We start from the raw sequence: 22903 nt of genomic DNA, 5'->3' as shown, positions 1-22903 counted from the left end.
AGGATTCACACGTCTGCAGGCACTGTGTGCTGTGAGGATTCACGTCTGCAGACACTGTGTGCTGTGAGGAGTCACACGTCTGCAGACACTGTGTGCTGTGAGGATTCACACGTCTGCAGGCACTGTGTGCTGTGAGGATTCACGTCTGCAGGCACTGTGCGCTGTGAGGAGTCACACGTCTGCAGACACTGTGTGCTGTGAGGATTCACACGTCTGCAGGCACTGTGCGTTTTGAGGATTCACACGTCTGCAGGCACTGTGTGCTGTGGAGTCACACGTCTGCAGGCACTGTGTGCTGTGAGGAGTCACACGTCTGCAGGCACTGTGTGCTGTGAGGAGTCACACGTCTGCAGGCACTGTGCGCTGTGAGGAGTCACACGTCTGCAGACACTGTGTGCTGTGAGGAGTCACATGTCTGCAGATACTGTGTGCTGTGAGGAGTCACACGTCTGCAGGCACTGTGCGCTGTGAGGAGTCACATGTCTGCAGGCACTGTGCGCTGTGAGGAGTCACATGTCTGCAGGCACTGTGTGCTGTGAGGAGTCACATGTCTGCAGGCACTGTGTGCTGTGAGGAGTCACACGTCTGCAGGCACTGTGTGCTGTGAGGATTCACACATCTGCAGGCACTGTGTGCTGTGAGGAGTCACATGTCTGCAGGCACTGTGTGCTGTGAGGAGTCACATGTCTGCAGATACTGTGCGCTGTGAGGAGTCACATGTCTGCAGGCACTGTGTGCTGTGAGGAGTCACACGTCTGCAGGCACTGCGTGCTGTGAGGAGTCACACGTCTGCAGGCACAGATAGGGACACATAGAGAGACTGTAGCCCCAAGCCTGGACATCCCCTTTAAGGGCTCATTCAGATGAGACTCATTGGCCCGTTCGCTATCTGTGTGCAGCTCAGCCCGCACACGGAGCCCTCAGCCACATTATCGCCGGAGCCAGCGCCCAGGACCGGTTCTCCATGGCGACAGACCTGCGCCCTGCTGTACAGACCGGTATACTGGATCATGGATGGCGGCTCCGGCAGCGCCACACTGCAGCCTACAGTACGCTCACTGCGCAGCCGCTGTATCTGTCCTACTACTCCCTGCTTGTTAATAATAATAAATAAAGCTTGTTGAAACGCCCACACTTCTGATTGGTTGACGGCTAACGTCCTTTTGGCGCCAAACTGCGGTGTTGCCGGAAGTGGCGCAGCCGCAGTAACAGCGGAATGGATCTTGAGAAATATGAGCGGGACAATTCCCGGAGCTGCGTTCTGGCCTCTCCGGTACCGGATCAGTGCCGGCAGGAGCCCTGCTGCCTGGGGATAGATGAGGCCGGCCGGGGACCCGTCCTGGGTGAGACGCTGCTCATTACTTATAGGGGGACTACAATCCCCAGCCATCAGTGAGATATCCGAGGCAGGAACGGTCTCCTGCATCTCTAGCGGCAGTGAGCGCGGAGACTGCGCCTTTTGGGTCACCGCCATTAGTCATGTGACTTCTGCCCCCAATGAAGGTGGGGTGTAGGGATAGGAGGGTGGTAGTGGGGTTCAGGGAGGTATAGGAGGGTGGCGGTGGGGACACAGCCCCTGGTGGGGTGCAGAGAGGTATAGGAGGGTGGCGGTGGGGACACAGCCCCTGGTGGGGTTCAAGGAGGTATAGGAGGGCGGCGGTGGGGTCACATCCCCTGATGGGGTGCAGGAAGGTATAGGAGGGTGGCGGTGGGGACACAGCACCTGGTGGGGTGCAGGGAGGTATAGGAGGGTGGCGGTGGGGACACAGCCCCTGGTTGGGTGCAGGGAGGTATAGGAGGGTGGCGGTGGGGACACAGCCCCTGGTGGGGTTCAAGGAGGTATAGGAGGGTGGCGGTGGGGACACAGCCCCTGGTGGGGTTCAGGGAGGTATAGGAGGGTGGCGGTGGGGACACAGCCCCTGGTGGGGTGCAGGGAGGTATAGGAGGGCGGCGGTGGGGACACAGCACCTGGTGGGGTGCAGGGAGGTATAGGAGGGCGGCGGTGGGGACACAGCACCTGGTGGGGTGCAGGGAGGTATAGGAGGGCGGCGGTGGGGACACATCCCCTGGTGGGGTGCAGGGAGGTATAGGAGGGTGGCGGTGGGGACACATCCCCTGGTGGGGTGCAGGGAGGTATAGGAGGGTGGCGGTGGGGACACATCCCCTGGTGGGGTGCAGGGAGGTATAGGAGGTTGGCGGTGGGGACACAGCCCCTGGTGGGGTTCAGGGAGGTATAGGAGGGTGGCGGTGGGGACACAGCCCCTGGTGGGGTGCAGGGAGGTATAGGAGGGTGGCGGTGGGGACACAGCCCCTGGTGGGGTTCAGGGAGGTATAGGAGGGTGGCGGTGGGGACACATCCCCTGGTGGGGTGCAGGGAGGTATAGGAGGGTGGCGGTGGGGACACAGCCCCTGGTGGGGTGCAGGGAGGTATAGGAGGGCGGCGGTGGGGTCACATCCCCTGGTGGGGTGCAGGGAGGTATAGGAGGGTGGCGGTGGGGACACAGCCCCTGGTGGGGTGCAGAGAGGTATAGGAGGGCGGCGGTGGGGACACAGCCCCTGGTGGGGTGCAGGGAGGTATAGGAGGGCGGCGGTGGGGACACAGCCCCTGGTGGGGTGCAGAGAGGTATAGGAGGGCGGCGGTGGGGACACAGCCCCTGGTGGGGTGCAGAGAGGTATAGGAGGGCGGCGGTGGGGACACAGCCCCTGGTGGGGTGCAGAGAGGTATAGGAGGGCGGCGGTGGGGACACAGCCCCTGGTGGGGTGCAGAGAGGTATAGGAGGGCGGCGGTGGGGACACATCCCCTGGTGGGGTGCAGGGAGGTATAGGAGGGCGGCGGTGGGGACACAGCCCCTGGTTGGGTGCAGAGAGGTATAGGAGGGTGGCGGTGGGGACACAGCCCCTGGTGGGGTGCAGAGAGGTATAGGAGGGCGGCGGTGGGGACACATCCCCTGGTGGGGTGCAGGGAGGTATAGGAGGGTGGCGGTGTGGACACAGCCCCTGGTGGGGTGCAGGGAGGTATAGGAGGGCGGCGGTGGGGTCACATCCCCTGGTGGGGTGCAGGGAGGTATAGGAGGGCGGCGGTGGGGACACAGCCCCTGGTTGGGTGCAGGGAGGTATAGGAGGGTGGCGGTGGGGACACATCCCCTGGTGGGGTGCAGGGAGGTATAGGAGGGCGGCGATGGGGACACAGCCCCTGGTTGGGTGCAGGGAGGTATAGGAGGGCGGCGGTGGGGACACATCCCCTGGTGGGGTGCAGGGAGGTATAGGAGGGCGGCGGTGGGGTCACATCCCCTGGTGGGGTGCAGGGAGGTATAGGAGGGCGGCGGTGGGGTCACATCCCCTGGTGGGGTGCAGGGAGGTATAGGAGGGCGGCGGTGGGGTCACATCCCCTGGTGGGGTGCAGGGAGGTATAGGAGGGTGGCGGTGGGGACACATCCCCTGGTGGGGTGCAGAGAGGTATAGGAGGGCGGCGGTGGGGACACATCCCCTGGTGGGGTGCAGAGAGGTATAGGAGGGCGGCGGTGGGGACACAGCCCCTGGTGGGGTGCAGAGAGGTATAGGAGGGCGGCGGTGGGGACACATCCCCTGGTGGGGTGCAGAGAGGTATAGGAGGGCGGCGGTGGGGTCACATCCCCTGGTGGGGTGCAGGGAGGTATAGGAGGGCGGCGGTGGGGACACATCCCCTGGTGGGGTGCAGGGAGGTATAGGAGGGCGGCGGTGGGGACACCCCCTGGTGGGGTGCAGGGAGGTATAGGAGGGCGGCGGTGGGGACACATCCCCTGGTGAGGTGCAGGGAGGTATAGGAGGGCGGCGGTGGGGACACATCCCCTGGTGGGGTGCAGGGAGGTATAGGAGGGTGGCTGTGGGGACACATCCCCTGGTGGGGTGCAGGGAGGTATAGGAGGGCGGCGGTGGGGACACATCCCCTGGTGGGGTGCAGGGAGGTATAGGAGGGCGGCGGTGGGTGTCACATCCACTGGTGGGGTGCAGGGAGGTATAGGAGGGCGGCGGTGTGGACACATCCCCTGGTGGGGTGCAGGGAGGTATAGGAGGGTGGCGGTGGGGTCACATCCCCTGGTGGGGTGCAGGGATAGGAGGGCGGCAGTGGGGTCACAGCCCCTGGTTGGGTGTAGGCAGGGATAGGAGGGCGGCGGTGGGGTCACAGCCCCTGGTGGGGTGCAGGTATAGGAGGGCGGCGGTGGGGTCACATCCCCTGGTGTGGTGCAGGGATAGGGGGGCAGCGGTGGGGGAACGGCGTGGCGGGGTGCAGAGTAAGCAGGTATAGGAGGGTGGCGGTGGGGTCACAGCCCGGGTGGGGTGCAGGGATAGGAGGGCGGCTATGACCGTGTGGGTGAGGGAATGATTGTGAGACCAGCGTGGGCCGTATAATAATGTCCCTACGTGCCCCCGCTGCTGCTGTTATCAGGCAGGGGCTTAGATTTTGGAATTGTCACCGAGCCCCCCTTGATTCTCCAGCTGTGATATCCGGGGGCTGCTCTGCGTTTGAGGAGCCAGCATGAATATTTTGGCAGCGAGTGTCACGATTCCCACCGTGACAGTCACCCCCACGTCACAGATCGGGGTGACTTTAGGCCAACAGACGGCTATCACATGTGCAGGGGGGCTTATCTTAGTTATCCCTCCACTCCACAATGTGATGAAAAAAAAAACACAAGGCTATTGACCTCTTAGTCAAGGGGCTTATTTTAGGTATCCCACTGCTCTGCAATATACCACGAACTGCAGGGATTTATGTATATCCCGCTTACAGTTCCACTTAAAGGGCCACTGTCACCCCCCTCCAGCCGTTATAAACTAATAGAGCCACATTGTGCAGCAGTAATGCTGCAGTCTAACAAGGTGGCTCTTTTAGTTTTTGTTTCTGTTATTCCCACAATAAATGTCTTTATAATTTCGCTGAATTACCTGTCTTTGTCCATGGAGGCGGGTCTGAAGCCTCCTCTTAGAAGCGCCCAACTGCCGTCAGTCATCTCTTGTGTAGATTTTCGCCGCCCCCTCAGCGCTGTTATTGTGTGAATTCCGGCGCCTGCGCTCTGCTCTTCTGCCTTGCGCAGGTGCATAGAGCATTTGCCGTCCTAGCACTGGTGCCGGGTTCCGTTCTGCGCCTGTGTGGGCAGTGCGGCCACCCTGTTACTGAATCCCCGCCCCGCACAGTGTTATGCATTATGCACAGTGCGGGGCTGGGATTCCTGGGCATGCGCACTGTGGTTCTCAGACGCTCCCCAGGTCCCCCGCCTTTCAGCGTTGCCGGAATATACAGGTATCCTTGCCGGCGTTTGGAACAGCTGCACAGAACAACGCTGGAAGGCGGGGGACCTGTGGAGCGTCTGACAAGCGCAGTGCGCATGCCCAGGAATCCCAGCCCCGCACTGTGCATACTGCATAACGCGGGGCGGGAATTCAGTAACAGGCTGTCCGCACTGACCGCACAGGCGCAGAAAGGAACCCGGCACCAGCGCTCGGACGGATAATGCTCTATGCGCCTGCGCAAGGCAGAAGAGCAGAGCGCAGGCGCCGGATTTCACACAATAATAGCGCTGAGGGGGCGGCGAAAATCAACCCAACAGATGACTGACGGCAGTTGGGCGCTTCTAAGAGGAGGCTTCAGTCCCGCCTCCAGGTACAAAGACAGGTATTTCAGCAGATTTATAAATACATTTATTGTGGCAATAACAGAAACAAAAACTAAAAGAGCCACCTTGTTAGACTGCAGCATTACTGCTGCACAAGGTGGCTCTTTTAGTTTATAACGGCTGGAGGGGGGTGACGGTGGCCCTTTAAGACTTGCAGCTCTCTGGTGCCCCCCTTAATCTCAGGTCAGATTAGGTACTGCACCTAGGGTAATTAGTCGCCAGAAAGGCTGCCTGCTATGTACTGGCTATTGGGCACGCTGCAGCAACGCAATTAACTACTCCCACTCAGGCAGGAACAATAATTATCAACGCCGCAGTCGCTACGACACCCAAAGGCCTGCACACGTTAAGCTGCCACCAGCTTCGATTAAACGGGGCCAAAGCTAACCAAAAACAGTAGCGTAATTCCCTTCAGGAGAGAGGGTACATTTTAGAACAGGAGGAACGAATCTAGTATATTAAATATTATACTCCATAAATGATTTTCAGGCAGGGTTTATAAAAAGTTATATAAATATGTTACAATATGAGACAATTGTAAATATGTACAAGGTAATTATAAAAATAACAGGGGTTACATGAGAAATAACACATGTTCAGATCATGTGGGCAACCAGGCTAGTGGTGTTTCCATCGGTCCCAGTGCATCAGGACACTAGTTAGGAACAGCTCTTCAAGTCAGACGCACGTAGGCTCCAGCAGACAGACTCACTGCTGGGGTCTGGCCAAAAACTTATTAAATGCAGCCTGTGACATCACAGAAAGGGCTGGCTATCCCAGACCCTCCTACCTCTTCAGTCTAACTAAATTTAACCTAAATTTGTCTAATGCCTGTAACTCCGCTACAGAACATGTCATAGTCATAACAAACCCAGCATTCATCTCGTATTAACATTGGCATTCTAATGAGATCAAATATGTCCTATTTGTGATGCATAATTACCGAGGAATCCCTACTTTTTTACCTGATGGAGTTAGAAGCTCATGTTTACAGCGGGTGACAGATCTGCCGATGGCCGTTAAGAATAGGTATTCAATATTCTCGTAGCCCACGTCGTTGGCCCAATATCTTATCACATTAGAACAAAGACTCTCATGGATTCTGGAAGCTTCTCTACTAGTTTCAACTAGTGCAGTTGGGAGGGGTACGAGTAACTTTCTTGAGCCTGGAATTTATGGCTAGGGCAATAAAACCCCCTTCTACCATACATTCCGAAGCACACGGAGAAACAAAGAGAGCCAGAGAGAGAAGGGGGGTTTTAGCCCCCAGCATGAGCTGAAGCTACAACATCATATTATATTTCATACAATATTGTGACAGCGAGTGACACAAGTGAGCGCTTAAATTTGTGTTTTTTACAATGAGGAAGGTGACGAAACGTGCTGGAACATTACAGAACCGTGCTGCCTCTTCTACGTGATCTCCTCCTCTGTTAGGGGCAATTTGTCTCTAGTTTCTCCCCTGTGCTGCGCTCAGTGAATTGCTTTTAGGCTATGTGCACACATTCAGGATTTTTTTTTTTTTTTGGGGGGGGGGGGGGTTTCGGCCACTTTCCGCGAAAAAAAAAAAAAAAACCGCTTATATTAAGCATCCCATCATTTCAATGCATTCCGCAATTTTTGTGCACATGCTTCTTTTTTTCTGCAATAAAAACGCATTGCGGTAAACAGGGCAGCATGTTCATTAATTTTGCGGGGTTTTGCCGCTATATTATTGCATTGGGAAGCTCCGGGAAAAAACACAAAATCCGCAAAAAAAAAAACTATTAAAACACAAAAGACCACATGTGGATTTCATGCAGAAAAAGTCTGGTTTTGTTCTGGAAAATCCTGCAGACATTGCTGACTGTGTGCACATAGCCTTACAGGAGCGTGTCCTCACCTCATCACTCCCCTCACAATTGCATCCCACGGCCGACCGGCTACGTTGATGCCTATTTGGACCGGCTGACCGAACTTCCCACACTCCTAGTACGGACAGCATTGGATTGATCTGTGTGCACTGACTGTCATTGTTCTCGGCAGCACATGCTGGTTACATGGGACGATGTGCTGCTGGAGAGCAAGTTAAAAATCTTCCCCCAACGAACGAGTGATTTGTTAATTTGTAAGGTTTCCGCTGAGCGATTATCGGGCAAGCATCCTCTTCGGCATCCAATGTAAATTCACCGAGATGCTACAGGTGGCGCAGTATAAGTTCTTCATGTTATCGTCCTCCCTTGCGCAGCTCTGTTCTGTGACTGTGTCATCTAATTACCCCCTGTAACTAATTAGGACATTTATCGCCACTTTTTATATGCTCAATATGCGGATGAACTCTGCAGATCTGAGCTTTTGTGTAAACTTCTCTCCTTAGATCGGAGTGTGAAGAATTTTAGAGATGCAAATAATTGTCATGAAATGATATCTTATTTGGCCCAGGATAATAAAAACCCTTCTTTCCTTTGTCCAGCACTGACAAGAATTCAGGCTCAGGAGGAAGCCCGCTTTCTTAAAGCCTCAAGGAGAAAGCTAGCATCTAGCTCAGTAGGCCGGGGGGACATCAAACCTTGAACAGCTCAGGGCAGGAAGTCCTGTTGAAGCTAGAGACACCTTCTAGAACATTACAGAAACTGAATTCTATAAGGCATTATGGAGATACTATGTCCTAGACATACATCGTATATATTCCCAAGATCTCCAGAACATGGCGAACGCCTTCCAGGGGCTCTATCTGCTCTAAGACCCCAGGGAGGGGAGATATGTAGAATGTCTAATAGGAACCCGATAGCCAAGATGTGTGTAGTCTCAAAGCGTAGCAGGGGCCCGGCTTGATCCGATGGTGCCAAATCCACCACCCCAGGACTGTCCATTTGAAGAGTTATGACTCCTCTTAGATTTTGGAGTTCTCAGCTGCTAGAGGCAAGGAGAGGGGATTTGGGTTCATCCCAGACTGCATGAGGGGAGTGACCCAAATGGGATAAAGGCTAGTGTAAGGCTATGTGGTTGTCTGTTATACATGCGGTGCACTGTGGAAGGGGAAGTCACATCAAGTAACATGCTGTGAAGCACCTAGGAGCCAGCTGGCAGCCATGTTCCCCCTGCAGCCCAGCACAAACATGGTTGAACATCATCCTGGTAATTGACATGATCCATCTGCTTATCTTATGTCCTACCACTATTTGCATGTGTGACCATTGTATATTTATAACCATTGTGTATATAGTGTTATCTAGTGCGCCCTTAAGGCAGATTAAATATATAATTAAACCTTTTCCTGCTCTTTTATCTCCATCCTCGAATCTACGTGTCTGTTTCTCGGTTTAACCTTTCATGCTGCCGGGGCTGGTTTCTGTCCCTTTATAACGCTGTTAATGGATCAGGCTTATATCAAACGAGGAACCAGAGGCAGTCCTACCGGGCTGGTCGCGCTCTGTTTCACTGATGCTAGTGAAAGGGGCCTGTCAGGGTTATGAGCGAGTGTGGTGCCACATGCTCACTCCCCATGCCTCCCTGGGCTCATGTGGACAGGGGGTGTCTGTAAAACTGTACCAAGCTGACCTTACGTGTCCCCAGGTGGTGTGGAACGTCACGTGGGTGCAGGTGGGGAGGCCGCACTATGTGATCCTTCTGAAGTAATAGTGATGTCAGGCGGGTTCATCGCGTGGAGCGGGTTCATCGCGTGGAATGTTCTCATAAAATGTTAGGGCTGCAGGAAGGTGCTCAGAACTGTCACCTGCTGATTGGCCAAACAGTGCGTCAGGTTACATGTTATAATTACGTTATTTCTACATAATCAGACTTCGAGTGTAAAAATTGTTCTGGCAGCAAAAGGGTAAAAGCTCCAGACTGGTGCCAGATTATAAAATGCTGAATTACTAGAATAGTCCTGGTAATATTCACATTGTCTCTGGTCTCCATCACTGTGTGGTCCTGTTACTTCTCTGCAGGTCCCATGGTGTACGGCATTTGTTATTGTCCTGTTTCTCGGAAGAAAGATTTGGAAGACCTGAAAGTTGCAGGTGACCTTTATTTTATTTATTTTTTTCTTGGGTGTGGGGTCTGACTGCATCTCTTGTAGTAGTATTATTATTTATTGACCGTATGCCTTGGATAAATTTAAAGGGGTTGTCATAGATCAGAAAAAGAGGGCTTGCTTTTATACCCTCCATAAACAGCGCACCTTTGTCCCTGGCATTGTTAGTTATTGCAGCCCTACCTGTTTATTCATATTTCTCAGGAATGAGAGGGGCGCTGCTTCTGTTCGGGGGCGCTGCTTGTGTTCGGGGGCTCTCTTACTTCTCCTGACTGAGTTTAATTCACTTTTTTTTTTTCTTCTTCTCCTTTTAGACTCTAAAACATTGAGTGAAGCTGAGAGGGAGCGGCTGTTTAAGAAGTTGGATGGGGCGCCGGACTTCATTGGCTGGACTCTTCACATACTGTCGCCTAATGTCATCTCTACCAGCATGCAGCAGAGGTGTTGGCTCGGTGACCTGGATCAAATATAGATATTATACATGTCATTAATCACTCTCTCATTATTACACTGTAGTCTCCTTTTTTTTTTTTTTTTTTTTTTTTTTTTTTGAGGCATTCAAAAACTGAGCTTTCAAGCAGAAACGTCTTCAGGAAATTGTAATACTAATTGGAACAATAGAACAAGTCTATGTAGAGACATAACAGGCTGCTAGAAGGTATCCAAATTGTGAAGTGCTAAAATACACTGCTCAAAGAAAAATAAAGGGAACACTAAAATCCCACATCCTAGATGTCGCTGAATGAAATATTCCAGTTGTAAATCTTTATTCATGACATAGTGGAATGTGTTGAGAACAATAAAACCTAAAAATAATCAATGTAAATCACAACTAACATCCCACAGAGGTCTGGAGTTGGAATGATGCTCAAAATCAAAGTGGAAAATGAAGTTACAGGCTGATCCAACTTCGGTGGAAATGCCTCAAGACAAGGAAATGATGCTCAGTAGTGTGTGTGGCCTCCACGTGCCTGTATGATCTCCCTACAACACCTGGGCATGCTCCTGATGAGGCGGCAGATGGTCTCCTGAGGGATCTCCTCCCAGACCTGGACTAAAGCAACCGCCAACTCCTGGACAGTCTGTGGTGCAATGTGACGTTGGTGGATGGAGCGAGACATGATGTCCCAGATGTGTTCAATCGGATTCAGGTCTCGGGAACGGGCGGCCAGTCCATAGCTTCAATGCCTTTATCTTGCAGGAATTGCTGACACTCCAGCCACATGAGGTCTGGCATTGTCCTGCATTAGGAGGAACCGGGGGCCAACCGCACCAGCATATGGTCTCACAAGGGGTGTGAGGATCTCATCTCGGTACCTAATGGCAGTCAGGCTACCTCTGGCGAGCACATGGAGGGCTGTGCGGCCCTCCAAAGACATGCCACCCCACACCATTATTGACCCACTACCAAACCGGTCATGCTGAAGGATTTTGTAGGCAGCAGATCGCTCTCCACAGCATCTCCAGACTCTCTCACGTCTGTCACATGTGCTCAGTGTGAACCTGCTTTCATCTGTGAAGAGCACAGGGTGCCAGTGGCGAATTTGCCAATCCTGGTGTTCTGTGGCAAATGCCAAGCGTCCTGCACGGTGTTGGGCTGTGAGCATAACCCCCATCTGTGGACGTCGGGCACTCAGACCATCCTCATGGAGTCGGTTTCTAACCATTTGTGCAGACACATGCACATTTGTGGCCTGCTGGAGGTCATTTTGCAGGGCTCTGGTAGTGCTCCTCCTGTTCATCTTTCACAAAGGCTGAGGTAGCGGTCCTGCTGCTGGGTTGCTGCCCTCCTTCGGCCTCCTCCACATCTCCTGGTGTACTGGCCTGTCTCCTGGTAGCGCCTCCAGCCTCTGGACACTACGCTGACAGCAAACCTTCTTGCCACATCCTGCATTGATGTGCCATCCTGGATGAGCTGCACTACCTGAGCCACTTGTGTGGGTTGTAGAGTCCGTCTCATGCCACCACCTGTGTGAAAGCACAACCAACATTCATAAGTGACCAAAACATCAGCCAGAAAGCATTGGTACTGAGATGTGGTCTCCACCTGCAGAACCACTCCTTTATTGAGGGTGTCTTGATAATTACCAATAATTTCTATCTGTTGTCTATTCCATTTGCACAACAGCAGGTGAAATTGATTTTCACTCTATGTTGCTTCCTAAGTGGACAGTTTGATCTCACAGAAGTTTGATTTACTTGGGAGTTATATTCTGTTTGTGTTCTCTTATATATTTTTTTTGAGCAGTGTATTATCTATGGAGGCCACTAACCTTGTAGTCCGGCCAGTAAGGAATCTATCAAAATACTGCCACATCACTTCAAATGTGTGACATGAAAAAATGTGTGACAAAAAGGCTCAAAATTCTTCATTGAAATCTTCGTGGTGGAGCTGTCGCAAGAACGACGGCGAAGCCATTTTAGTAAAATTTCTTCCGATGTCTTCCTGAAGCATCTTCGCCTGGAAAACTCTGCTTCTAAAAGACTCTTTGCACATCGCTTTATTCTGATTTTAAAGTTGATAACAAGGCTTTTCCCTGGCTAATGGTTTATTACATTTATATTACATTTATATTCCAGGTTTTATCAGTCACTAAGATTTTCATACACTTTTGCGTTCTTTCAGGGCTAAATATAATCTCAATGCCTTATCCCACGACACTGCAATAGGACTCATTCAGCACGCTCTGGACCATGGCGTACAAGTAACAGAGGTTTGTACAAAAGGGGTCTGGTGTCACAGCAGTAAAGGCAACTGCATGGAAATGAATGACGTGTATAAATGATTGTGAGAATGGGGAAATATAGTTATATTCTTGTGTGTGTATATGTATATATGTGTGTGTGTATGTATATATGTATATATATATATATATATATATATATATATATATATATATATATGTGTGTGTATATATAATATATATGGGCACACACACGATGGTGGCCTGATTCTAACGCATCGGGTATTCTAGAATATGTATTTATGTATGTATATAGCAGTCACATACTATATAGCACAGGCCACCTCATAGTATATAGTACTGCCCACGTAGTACATAGTAGCCATGTAGCACATGCAGTATGTAGCAGTGTGGGCACCATATCCCTTTAAAAAAAAAAGGTTAAAATAAAATAGTTACATACTCACCCCCTGGGATCCAACGGCGCTGTGGCGATGGGCGCGCGGCTGCCACCATCTTCCGTTCCCAGGATGCATTGCAAAATTACCCAGAAGACTTAGCGGTCTCGCGAGACCGCTAAGTCTTCTAGTTAATTTCGCAAAGCATCGCCGGGAACGGAAGATGGTGGCAGGCGCGAGCGGCTCGGCGGACTATGGAGGGTGAGAATAGCAGGTTTTTGTTTTTGTTTTTTTAAATTAACATTACATTTTTTTACTATTGATGCCGCATAGGCAGCATCAATAGTAAAAAGTTGGGGACACACAGGGTTAATAGCGCCGGTAGCGGAGTGCGTTACCCACGGCATAACGTGGTCCGTTACCGCCGGCATTAACCCTGTGTGAGTGGTGACTGGAGGGGAGTATGCGGGTGCCGGGCAGTGACTGCGGGGAGGAAGGACCGGCTATTTTCTTCTGGACTGTGCCCGTCGCGGATTGGTCGTGACTGTTTTGCCGCGACCAATCAGCGACTTGGATTCCATGATAGACAGAGGCCGCAACCAATGAATATCCGTGACAGAAGGACAGAATGATGGAAGAGACCCTTAGACAATTATATAGTGTAGATATATATATAGATAGATACAGTATTATAGTAGTTATATTCCTCTCTCCTACTTTGGGGTTCTGATTTATGAAGCGTGTGTGCTGCCCCCTATAGGTATTTGTGGATACTGTGGGTCCTGCTGACAAATACCAAGAAAAGCTGAAAAAACTTTTCCCTGGAGTGGAAGTGACTGTGAAACCGAAAGCCGATTCTTTGTTTCCTGTGGTCAGTGCCGCGAGTATCTGCGCAAAGGTAAGCGACTGTCACGTCATTTAGGGGGGGGGGGGAATCTCCGTCATAAATGTAAGTAGATGGTTCTGTCTGTTCTCGTCATGGGAGAATTTACTAAATTACTTGAGGCTGTGGTCAAGGGTTTTCAGTTTTATTTATTTTTTTTCCCCATTTGTGGGTTGAACAATAATTTGATTTGTTACCATACAATTAAGGTGGTTTTCAGAAATGAAATCTGGAAAGTTAGCGATAAGATCTGAGAAATAACCTGCACTTTCTGTGCTGCCCAATAGGGGGAGACATCGCCTCTGTTATCTTGCACATAGGTGATTAGTCGTCAGCCTACATATTAAGGAAACACCATCCCCCGGCGGCCGGCTGACTGCTGCCTCGGGAGAGTCCATCATAGACGCAGAGCAGCACACATCACGTCAAAATTCCAGATCTATGTCCCAGCCTAAGTCCATTATTTTTCTGGCCATGCTGCCAAAACATCCTGGTGTTCACCTTAAAGGGGTTATGTCATGCAGGCAATCCCTTTTCAGCCCAATGATCAGTGGCCATGTTGTGATCTGCCAATTATTATGGTATTAAATGCCAGCGCCTGTACCCATCTAAAGAAGGGGGTCTCCTCCATGACCTGGTGCCCCTATCTGCTACTAACTGGAGAATTTTTAGAGATAAACTAACTTGAGTTTCCTTTCATGTTCCCTATTTTTTCAGGTTGCGAGGGACAGAGTGGTGAAGGGCTGGAAGTTCCTGGAGGATTTGGGTGAAATTGATGTAGATTACGGCTCTGGATACCCGAACGGTCAGTTACCCGGAGTGATAAATGTTCTTTACTGTTTATGGCTATAGTTTATCCTTCCATAGGGAAGATGGAGTAAGGAACTTGTCCTGGGTAATGGGCTAGAAGAGTCATCAGCGCTGTATGGAAGCTGTCAGCAATTTTATCCTATAAGTAGGCTGTGGATCCCCCCAGACACCACCGGATGTGGGGGGCACGATAGAGGGGGAAATAGGCTTGAAGCATGAATGCTTTTTTTATCCATTTTTTTTTTTTAACCAATAATCAAACCCCTTGATGTGATTAAAGGCTGTGAGTCAGCAGGTACATACGGCCCAAATCATGGGCATCATGAAGCATTGATGGCGCTGTGACTGGTCCCTGACTGTTTCTCTCCACCCTAAAGGGGAGCAGGCAGAGAGCAGCTGCTTGGGGTGGTCTCATACACTCTGCGGCGTTTCTGGTATAAAGCATCGATGTTTGTGATTCAGTCAGTGTGATGGCTTATATCTGGCCCATGCTGATAATAGCTGAGCAGTGGGGGGGGTGCCGGTGGTTGGACCCCCACCAATCTCGTACACATCACCTACCCTGCGTACAGGTCATCATTGCCGCTGCCCCCAGACAACCCCTTTTAAGAAAATACTAGGCAGCCACTGCTAAATACTTGACTAAGGGTACCGTCACAATATACGATTTACCTACGATCACGACCAGCGATATGACCTGGCCGTGATCGTAGGTAAATCGTAGTGTGGTCGCTGGGGAGCTGTCACACAGACAGCTCTCCAGCGACCAACGATGCCGAGGTACCCGGGTAACCAGGGTAAACATCGGGTAACTAAGCGCAGGACCGCGCTTAGTAACCCGATGTTTACCCTGGTTACAAGCGTAAAACTAAAAAAAAACAAACAGCACATACTTACATCTGGTGTCCGTCACGTCCCTTGCCGTCTGCTTCCCGCACTGTGACTGCCGGCCGTAAAGTGAAAGTGAAAGCACGTCACCGCTGTGCTCTGCTTTCACTTTACGGCCGGCAGTCACAGTGCGGGAAGCAGACGGCAAGGGACGTGACGGACACCAGATGTAAGTATGTGCTGTTTGTTTTTTTTTAGTTTTACGCTTGTAACCAGGGTAAACATCGGGTTACTAAGCGCTGCCCTGCGCTTAGTAACCCGATGTTTGCCCTGGTTACAAGCGAACGCATCGCTAGATCGCTAGATCGGTGTCACACACACCGATCTAGCGATGACAGCGGGAGATCCAGCGATGAAAGAAAGTTCCATACGATCTGCTACGACGTACGATTCTCAGCAGGATCCCTGATCGCTGCTGCGTGTCAGACACAGCGATATCGTAACGATATCGCTGGAACGTCACGAATCGTACCGTCGTAGCGATCGAAATGTTATAGTGTGACGGTACCCTAAATATGTGTAATAGGAAAGTAAAACCGCCATAAACTCCTTGACAGATAAAGATATAATTGTTTATTGACATCGGGGTCCACGTGTGCAGCCGTCTCTGTAACTCCACACGTGGCAAAATTCCCAACTTTTACCCACTATAATAATAATCCTATAAGTTTAGTGTCATCGTAACCATACAGACCAAGAGAATGGTGTTTCCAGGTAGTTTGTACTGCACAATGAACGCCTTAACAAAAGTAAAAAAAAAAAAACACCTGCTAAACATTGGTGGTATTTTATGCTTTTCACCATTTCACCGCACTTGGATTTTTTTCTCATTTTTCAGTACATTTTGTAGTAAAGTGAGTGATGTCATTCAAGACTACACAACTCGTTACTGCAAAAATCGATCAATCTTACATATGGTTCTTGGAAGAAGGGGACAAAAAGAAACCAAAAAAAATGAAAAATCGCCGTATCACTACTGGGGGGATAAAGGACCCCACTAGATAGCGATAGTCAGGTCCAAGCTTCCGTGTTGTGGGATTTGGGTATGCTGAGCGGACCCCACTTACTGGTGACTGCAGAGATGGAGAGTGACCCTCGGCGGGCAGTGCCAGCTCAGCGCTATTCCTCTATTATTATACTGTTTGTTTTTGTCGTCTTATCTTTCGGGATGGTTACATGATTCATCAGCACATTCTTATGTTATCGGAGACACTGACCCCGCAGTGTTTGTTGCATTTCTGTGTTATCGGGGTCCTCCTCCCCGTCGTTGTTGACAAGGGCACATTCGGTAACGTGACCATCACCTGCTATAGATCCTTGTCTTGTTCATTGTTATTATACATGAGATGCGGCTGGTATCATCCAGGAACATGACGCTCATCATTAAAGGGGTATTCCCATCTCAGACATTTATGGCAGACTTACGGGCTCCTAGAGATGATGCGAAAGATTTATGGGACCCTAAAACTCCTCAATTGCTTTATTTTTTTGGAACTCCCATAGGAGTAGAAAGCTTTGTATGCTCTCCGTCCATCTTCCTTTTTCCTGCTGGATCCTGCTCTGGAGACAGATGCAGGTCCCATCTCTATGACCCCCTCCTAATATATCGTAGCCTTAAAATATTCCTTTTAATCTGATGGAAACACCCCTTTAAGGTAATGGCTCTGTGGCAGCAAATCTCTGCATTATTGTAACCTCAATATTTTCCCTACAAGGAGGTAAATCGTATCTTTAAACGTTCTAGAATCTGTTCTCTTCCCCCAGATCCAAAGACTAAGGAGTGGCTGGCGAAACACCTGGACCCCGTGTTTGGATATCCTCAGTTTGTTCGGTTCAGCTGGAGCACGGCGCAGTCTATTCTAGAAAGCAAAGCTGCCCCCGTGCTGTGGTGAGCAATGGTGGAAGGGCAAGGGTGGGGTGTGGGGAGTGTGCATGCTGGCGAGCAAAACTAAGATGTGATGGGCATAAGACTGGAGCAAAAGAAAAGCATGTCGTGTCCTGGCGGAGAGCAGGTAGATCGGGTGGTGTAATAGACCAGGTGGAGGGTGAGGGACCTTCTGCCTCCACGTAGACCGTCTACTAGACTTCAGTGTAGACTTTAATCTGCAGATTTGTACGAGTCGCCAGATTTGCCCACTTTTTCTTTATTTTTTGATTTAGTAGAAGCCCCTGATGTTTTACAAGGCAACGTGACTAGCCATCCTAGGTGGTGTCACCCTTCCCTCCTTGTATCTGTGGCGGCCATGTCACTAGTCCTATGGCTACAGGACTAGCAGGGGGCAGCACAGAACGCGAGGTCCGTCACGGGACCAGCAGGGGGCAGCACAGAACGTGAGGTCCGTCACAGGACCAGCAGGGGGCAGCACAGAACGCGAGGTCCGTCACAGGACCAGCAGGGGGCAGCACAGAACGCGAGGTCCGTCACAGGACCAGCAGGGGGCAGCACAGAACGCGAGGTCCGTCACAGGACCAGCAGGGGGCAGCACAGAACGCGAGGTCCGTCACAGGACCAGCAGGGGGCAGCACAGAACGTGAGGTCCGCCACAGGACCAGCAGGGGGCAGCACAGAACGTGAGGTCCGTCACAGGACCAGCAGGGGGCAGCACAGAACACGAGGTCCGTCACAGGACCAGCAGGGGGCAGCACAGAACGTGAGGTCCGTCACAGGACCAGCAGGGGGCAGCACAGAACGTGAGGTCCGTCACAAGACCAGCAGGGGGCAGCACAGAACGTGAGGTCCGTCACGGGACCAGCAGGGGGCAGCACAGAACGCGAGGTCCGTCACGGGACCAGCAGGGGGCAGCACAGAACGCGAGGTCCGTCACGGGACCAGCAGGGGGCAGCACAGAACGCGAGGTCCGTCACGGGACCAGCAGGGGGCAGCACAGAACGCGAGGTCCGTCACGGGACCAGCAGGGGGCAGCACAGAACGTGAGGTCCGTCACAGGACCAGCAGGGGGCAGCACAGAACGTGAGGTCCGTCACAGGACCAGCAGGGGGCAGCACAGAACACGAGGTCCGTCACAAGACCAGCAGGGGCAGCGCAGGTCGCGCGGACTGTCACGGGGGCAGCACAGGACGTGATGGTTGTCACTTACAGGACCAGCTGGGGGCAGCACAGGACGCGTGGACTGTCGCGGGACCAGCAGGGGGCAGCGCAGGATGCGCGGACTGTCGCAGGACCATCTGCTCCTCTCCCTTTAACTGCGCACACGTGCTGTCACAGTGGGGCAGGAGTTTCCGGCTCAGCCAGCGATGGCCTTGCTTATTGGTAACATTTACGCTGATTAGCAGTGTCAGATTATGACTGACGGTGAAGAAAGACGAGGTCAGACAGACCTTGTGTGCTAGTAAAGAGGATTTAGGTGGACATCTTGTTCTCCCCTCCCCCGTGCTATCCACACGTCTAATTGCCTGTGAGACGAGAGCTGAGCCTTTTCTCCATGTCTGTATATAGCATTTCTAACGTATGTACGTGTTTTGTCTTTTGTGTAGGGGTGACGATGAAGAGGATGCAGGTAAATCTTCCTCACACTCGCTCCTATCCTTCTTTTCTGCATCAAGGGACGCGTCGAAGCCCCAAAGTCACCGGTTCTTCTTGGAGAGACAGCTGGAGCCTCTGGCTGATTTATAGGAAACCCTTGCCTCCAGTAGTCCAATTATTAGAGGGGGAAATCCACTGTAAGTGACTTGGGGTGCTTTCCCATTGCGTTTTTCTCTACAGTTGGGGGTCCCATTGGCGCTTACATCCAAACCTCCGCATAAAACTGGGTCCGGACGTACGCGCATACAAGGGCCGTAGACTATAATGGTGTCGGCAGAGCGAACGTGTGCTCAGACATGCATCATTTTCAACATATACACCTACATGAGGCGGACAGACATGCAGACTCCTCTTGGGCTTTTGGCTGTAGAGTCCATGGTGGTTGACTTTAAGGTGAAGATGAAACCATGTCGGAGAATGTGAGGCCGTCTGCTGTATATGGTGCGGACATGTCATACCTCTTGTGTTGCGTTATTGACTGATGCAAATTTTGGATAGATCTGAATAAATATTATATTATGTGAAACGTGGATTTTATATCTAAACTTCAGAACGCAGAAATCCCATCGAGCATCGGCTTCTGCATCCGGACAGTTGTCAGCAAACCCCGTCATGGCTAAGAAAACCGAAAACATATAATACTTGTGCAGAGGCTACATTTCCTTCTATGTTTGCACTTATGTAGTCACATCAGCTTACATATTTTAGGACGGACAAATTGTTAAACTTTTTTTTGGACATTGAAATAGTAATTTATTCGTTTATATGCTGTGATAAATATAATTTTTTTTTTCCCCCACATGCACTTCAAGAGATAACCAGTGATCTCTCTAGGATAGATATACATACACAGTTGTGTGAAAGTGTTCGCCCCCTTCTTGATTTCTTATTCTTTTGCATGTTTGTCATACTTATGTTTCAGATCACCAAACAAATGTAAATATTAGACAAAGATAGCGCAAGTAATAGCAACTAGGGTTGAGCGAAACTGATCAGACAAATTCCCAAATCGCCGACTTTCGGCAAAGTCGGGTTTCATGAAACCCGATCCTAGTGTGGGATCGGCCATGAGGTCGGCGATCTTCGCGCCAAAGTCGCGTTTCGTATGACGCTTTCAGTGCAATTTCTCACCCAATGAAGGAGGATGCAGAGTGTGGGCAGCGTGATGACATAGGTCTCGGTCCCCACCATCTTTTAGGCTACTTTCACACTAGCGTTTTCTGCAATCCGTCACAATGCGTCGTTTTGCAGAAAAAACGCATCCTGCAAAAGTGCTTGCAGGATGCATTTTTTCCCCCCATAGACTTGCATTGATGACGCATTTGCGATGGATTGCCACACGTCGCTACATGCAACGTTTTTTTTCTCCTGACGGACCGCTTTTTCCGACCGCGCATGCGCGGCCGGAACTCCGCCCCCACCTCCCCGCACCTTACAATGGGGCAGCGGATGCGCCGGAAAAATGCATCCGCTGCACCCATTGTGCAATGCAGCAAACACTAGCGTCGGAATCTCTCCCTGACGCATTGCGACGGGGAGATTCCGACGCTAGTGTGAAAGAAGCCTTAGAGAAGGGCATGACAGTGATTGGCTTGCTTTCTGTGGCGTCACAGGGGCTATAAAGAGGCGTGCACGCTGACCGCCATCTTACTTCTGCCGATTGTAGCATAGGGAGAGGTTGCTGCAGCTTCATCAGAAGAAGGGATATAGTTAGGGAGGGAAGATTAAGTCCCGAAACTGCTTGTGCTGTAGCGATTTCCACTGTCCAACGCCACCTTTTCTTTGCAGGGACAGTGGAGGCTACATTTTTGTGCATCATCTCTGTAGCTTATTAGGCTGCCTTATAAGGCTCACTGATAGCTGTATTGCTGTTTGCATGCCGCTGTGCAAACCAACTGCTTTTTTAAAAGCAAAAATCCTGTTGCTCCTTTCTGCACAGTTATTTTGTCCACACTTTTGTGTGCAGCAGTCCTTTTTATTGCTGCCTGCCATACTTGTCCTGAGATCATTGTAGGGAGATTGAAATTGTACTACAGCCCTTGTATTTTTTTCATATATCTTCAAGCCACTTTCTGCCACTTAGATTGCGTTGTTTTATGCACAGGGCTTGAGTTTTGGTTCAGTCTCCCAAAAAAAAAGGGAGATTTAAATTCTCCACAAGTTTATATACACCTTCTACCTTGTTTTACAGTACCATATAACGGTTGCTGTTTTGGTTATATTTTCCAAAAAATGAGGAAGTCTGGTGGAAAAGGCCGTGGGCGGGCGTTGCCAGCTGGTACTGATGGTAGTGGTAGTGGAGCATCTGGTGGTAGTGGCAAAAGCACAATAGCACCTACGGTAGAGGTGTTGAGCCAGTGTCATCGTCTGGCTACACAAGGCCTCGAAGGCTCCCTTATCTGGGAGTAGGAAAACTGCTTTTAAAGCCGGAGCAGCAGGAAAAAGTTTTGGCTTTCTTTGCTGACTCAGCCTCTAGCTCCTTCGCCTCCTCTTCAGAAAGTTCCAAATCTAAAAGCAGCGAGGAGTCAGTGGATGCTCCCGGTCAGGAACAAGACGTTTCCTTGTGTCCTTCACCCAAACCAAAAGTGAAGGATGCGGCAGGCGACACTACATGTTACTCCATGGAGCTCTTTACACATACCGTGCCTGGGTTAGAACGGGAAATTGTTAACTGCCCATTAAAAGATGAATCGGACATGGAGTGCACTGATGCACAGCCACAGCTAGATTATTATGCTGTTCCATTGACTCAGATCACTACATTGCCCTCGCAGTGTACTGAGCCAGAATCTGACCCTGATGAGACTATAGTGCCCCGTCCCGAACGCTATAGCACCTTACACGTTGACAATGAGGAAGGTGCACATGATATTGAAGAGGCGGTGATAGATGACCCAGTTGTTGACCAAGATTGGCAGCCATTGGGGGAAGAGGGTGCCGCTGCCAGTAGCTCAGAAGCGGAGGAGGAGGAGCCGCAGCAGCCATCTACATCGCAACAGGTTCCATCTGGCAGGCCCGTATCAGGCCAAAAACGTTTGTCAAAAACCGTTTTAGGACAGCGTGGCCATCCGGTGAAAGTAGCACAGCGTGCAATGCCTGAAAAGGTATTCCATAGTAGGAAGAGTGTAATGTGGCAATTTTTTAACCAAGATCCAAATGATCAGTCACAAGTTATCTGTAAGAAATGCTCAAAGACCTTTAGAGGGAAGAATCTTCAAAATCTAAATACAACGTGCATGCTTAGACATTTCACCAGCATGCACTTGCAAGCCTGGACTAGCTACCAAACGTCCAGTACCGTTAGTGCACCTGCTCGGAGTGAAGGTAGTCAGCAATGCTACATTGCTTCCCTCACTGTAAGCCCACCGATTAGGACACCATCAGCAGCAAATGTGGAGGTATCGTTGCAAGGCCAAAGCAGTCAGGGAATCACAAGGTTCTTGGTAGGAAACACTGTATGTAGGCCAACATCAAGAATACCATCACCAACCCTCTCTCAATCTGCCATGTCCACCGGCACCCCCACTAGTTCCACGATCTCCAGCTCTCCTGTCCAGCTCACCCTACAAGAGACTCTCATTAGGAAAAGGAAGTACTCATCCTCTCATCCGCGTACACAGGGTTTGAACGCCCACATTGCTAGACTAATCTCGTTAGAGATGATGCCCTACCGGTTGGTTGAAAGCGAAGCTTTCAAATCCCTGATGGCCTATGCAGTACCACGCTATGACCTACCCAGTCGCCACTTCTTTGCGAGAAAAGCCATCCCAGTCCTCCACCAGTATGTCAAAGACCGCATTGTCCATGCACTGAGGCAATCAGGCCTATGCAGTACCACGCTATGACCTACCCAGTCGCCACTTCTTTGCGAGAAAAGCCATCCCAGTCCTCCACCAGTATGTCAAAGACCGCATTGTCCATGCACTGAGGCAATCAGTCACTGGAAAGGTGCACCTCACAACACATGCATGGACCAGTAGCAATGGCCAGGGACGTTGTGTCCGTCACGGAGCACTGGGTTAATGTG

The 22903-nt window shown here is 50.8% G+C and overlaps 1 protein-coding gene across 1 annotated transcript; it reads left to right on the top strand.

The window, feature by feature from the left end:
* The first annotated feature begins 1159 nt into the window (after window positions 1-1159).
* Window positions 1160-19402, top strand: RNASEH2A (ribonuclease H2 subunit A). Its single transcript, XM_069767236.1, has 8 exons — window positions 1160-1343; window positions 9584-9655; window positions 9984-10110; window positions 12296-12383; window positions 13512-13649; window positions 14352-14439; window positions 17097-17220; window positions 18828-19402. Exons 1-8 carry the CDS (start codon window positions 1217-1219, stop codon window positions 18964-18966), a joined length of 903 nt encoding a protein of 300 aa, XP_069623337.1. The 5' UTR covers window positions 1160-1216; the 3' UTR covers window positions 18967-19402.
* The last annotated feature ends 3501 nt before the right edge of the window (window positions 19403-22903 follow it).

This window comes from Ranitomeya imitator, chromosome 4 (genome assembly GCF_032444005.1).
Source record: "Ranitomeya imitator isolate aRanImi1 chromosome 4, aRanImi1.pri, whole genome shotgun sequence".
Lineage (NCBI taxonomy): Eukaryota > Metazoa > Chordata > Amphibia > Anura > Dendrobatidae > Ranitomeya > Ranitomeya imitator.
This window is presented reverse-complemented; position numbering and strand designations above follow the sequence as displayed.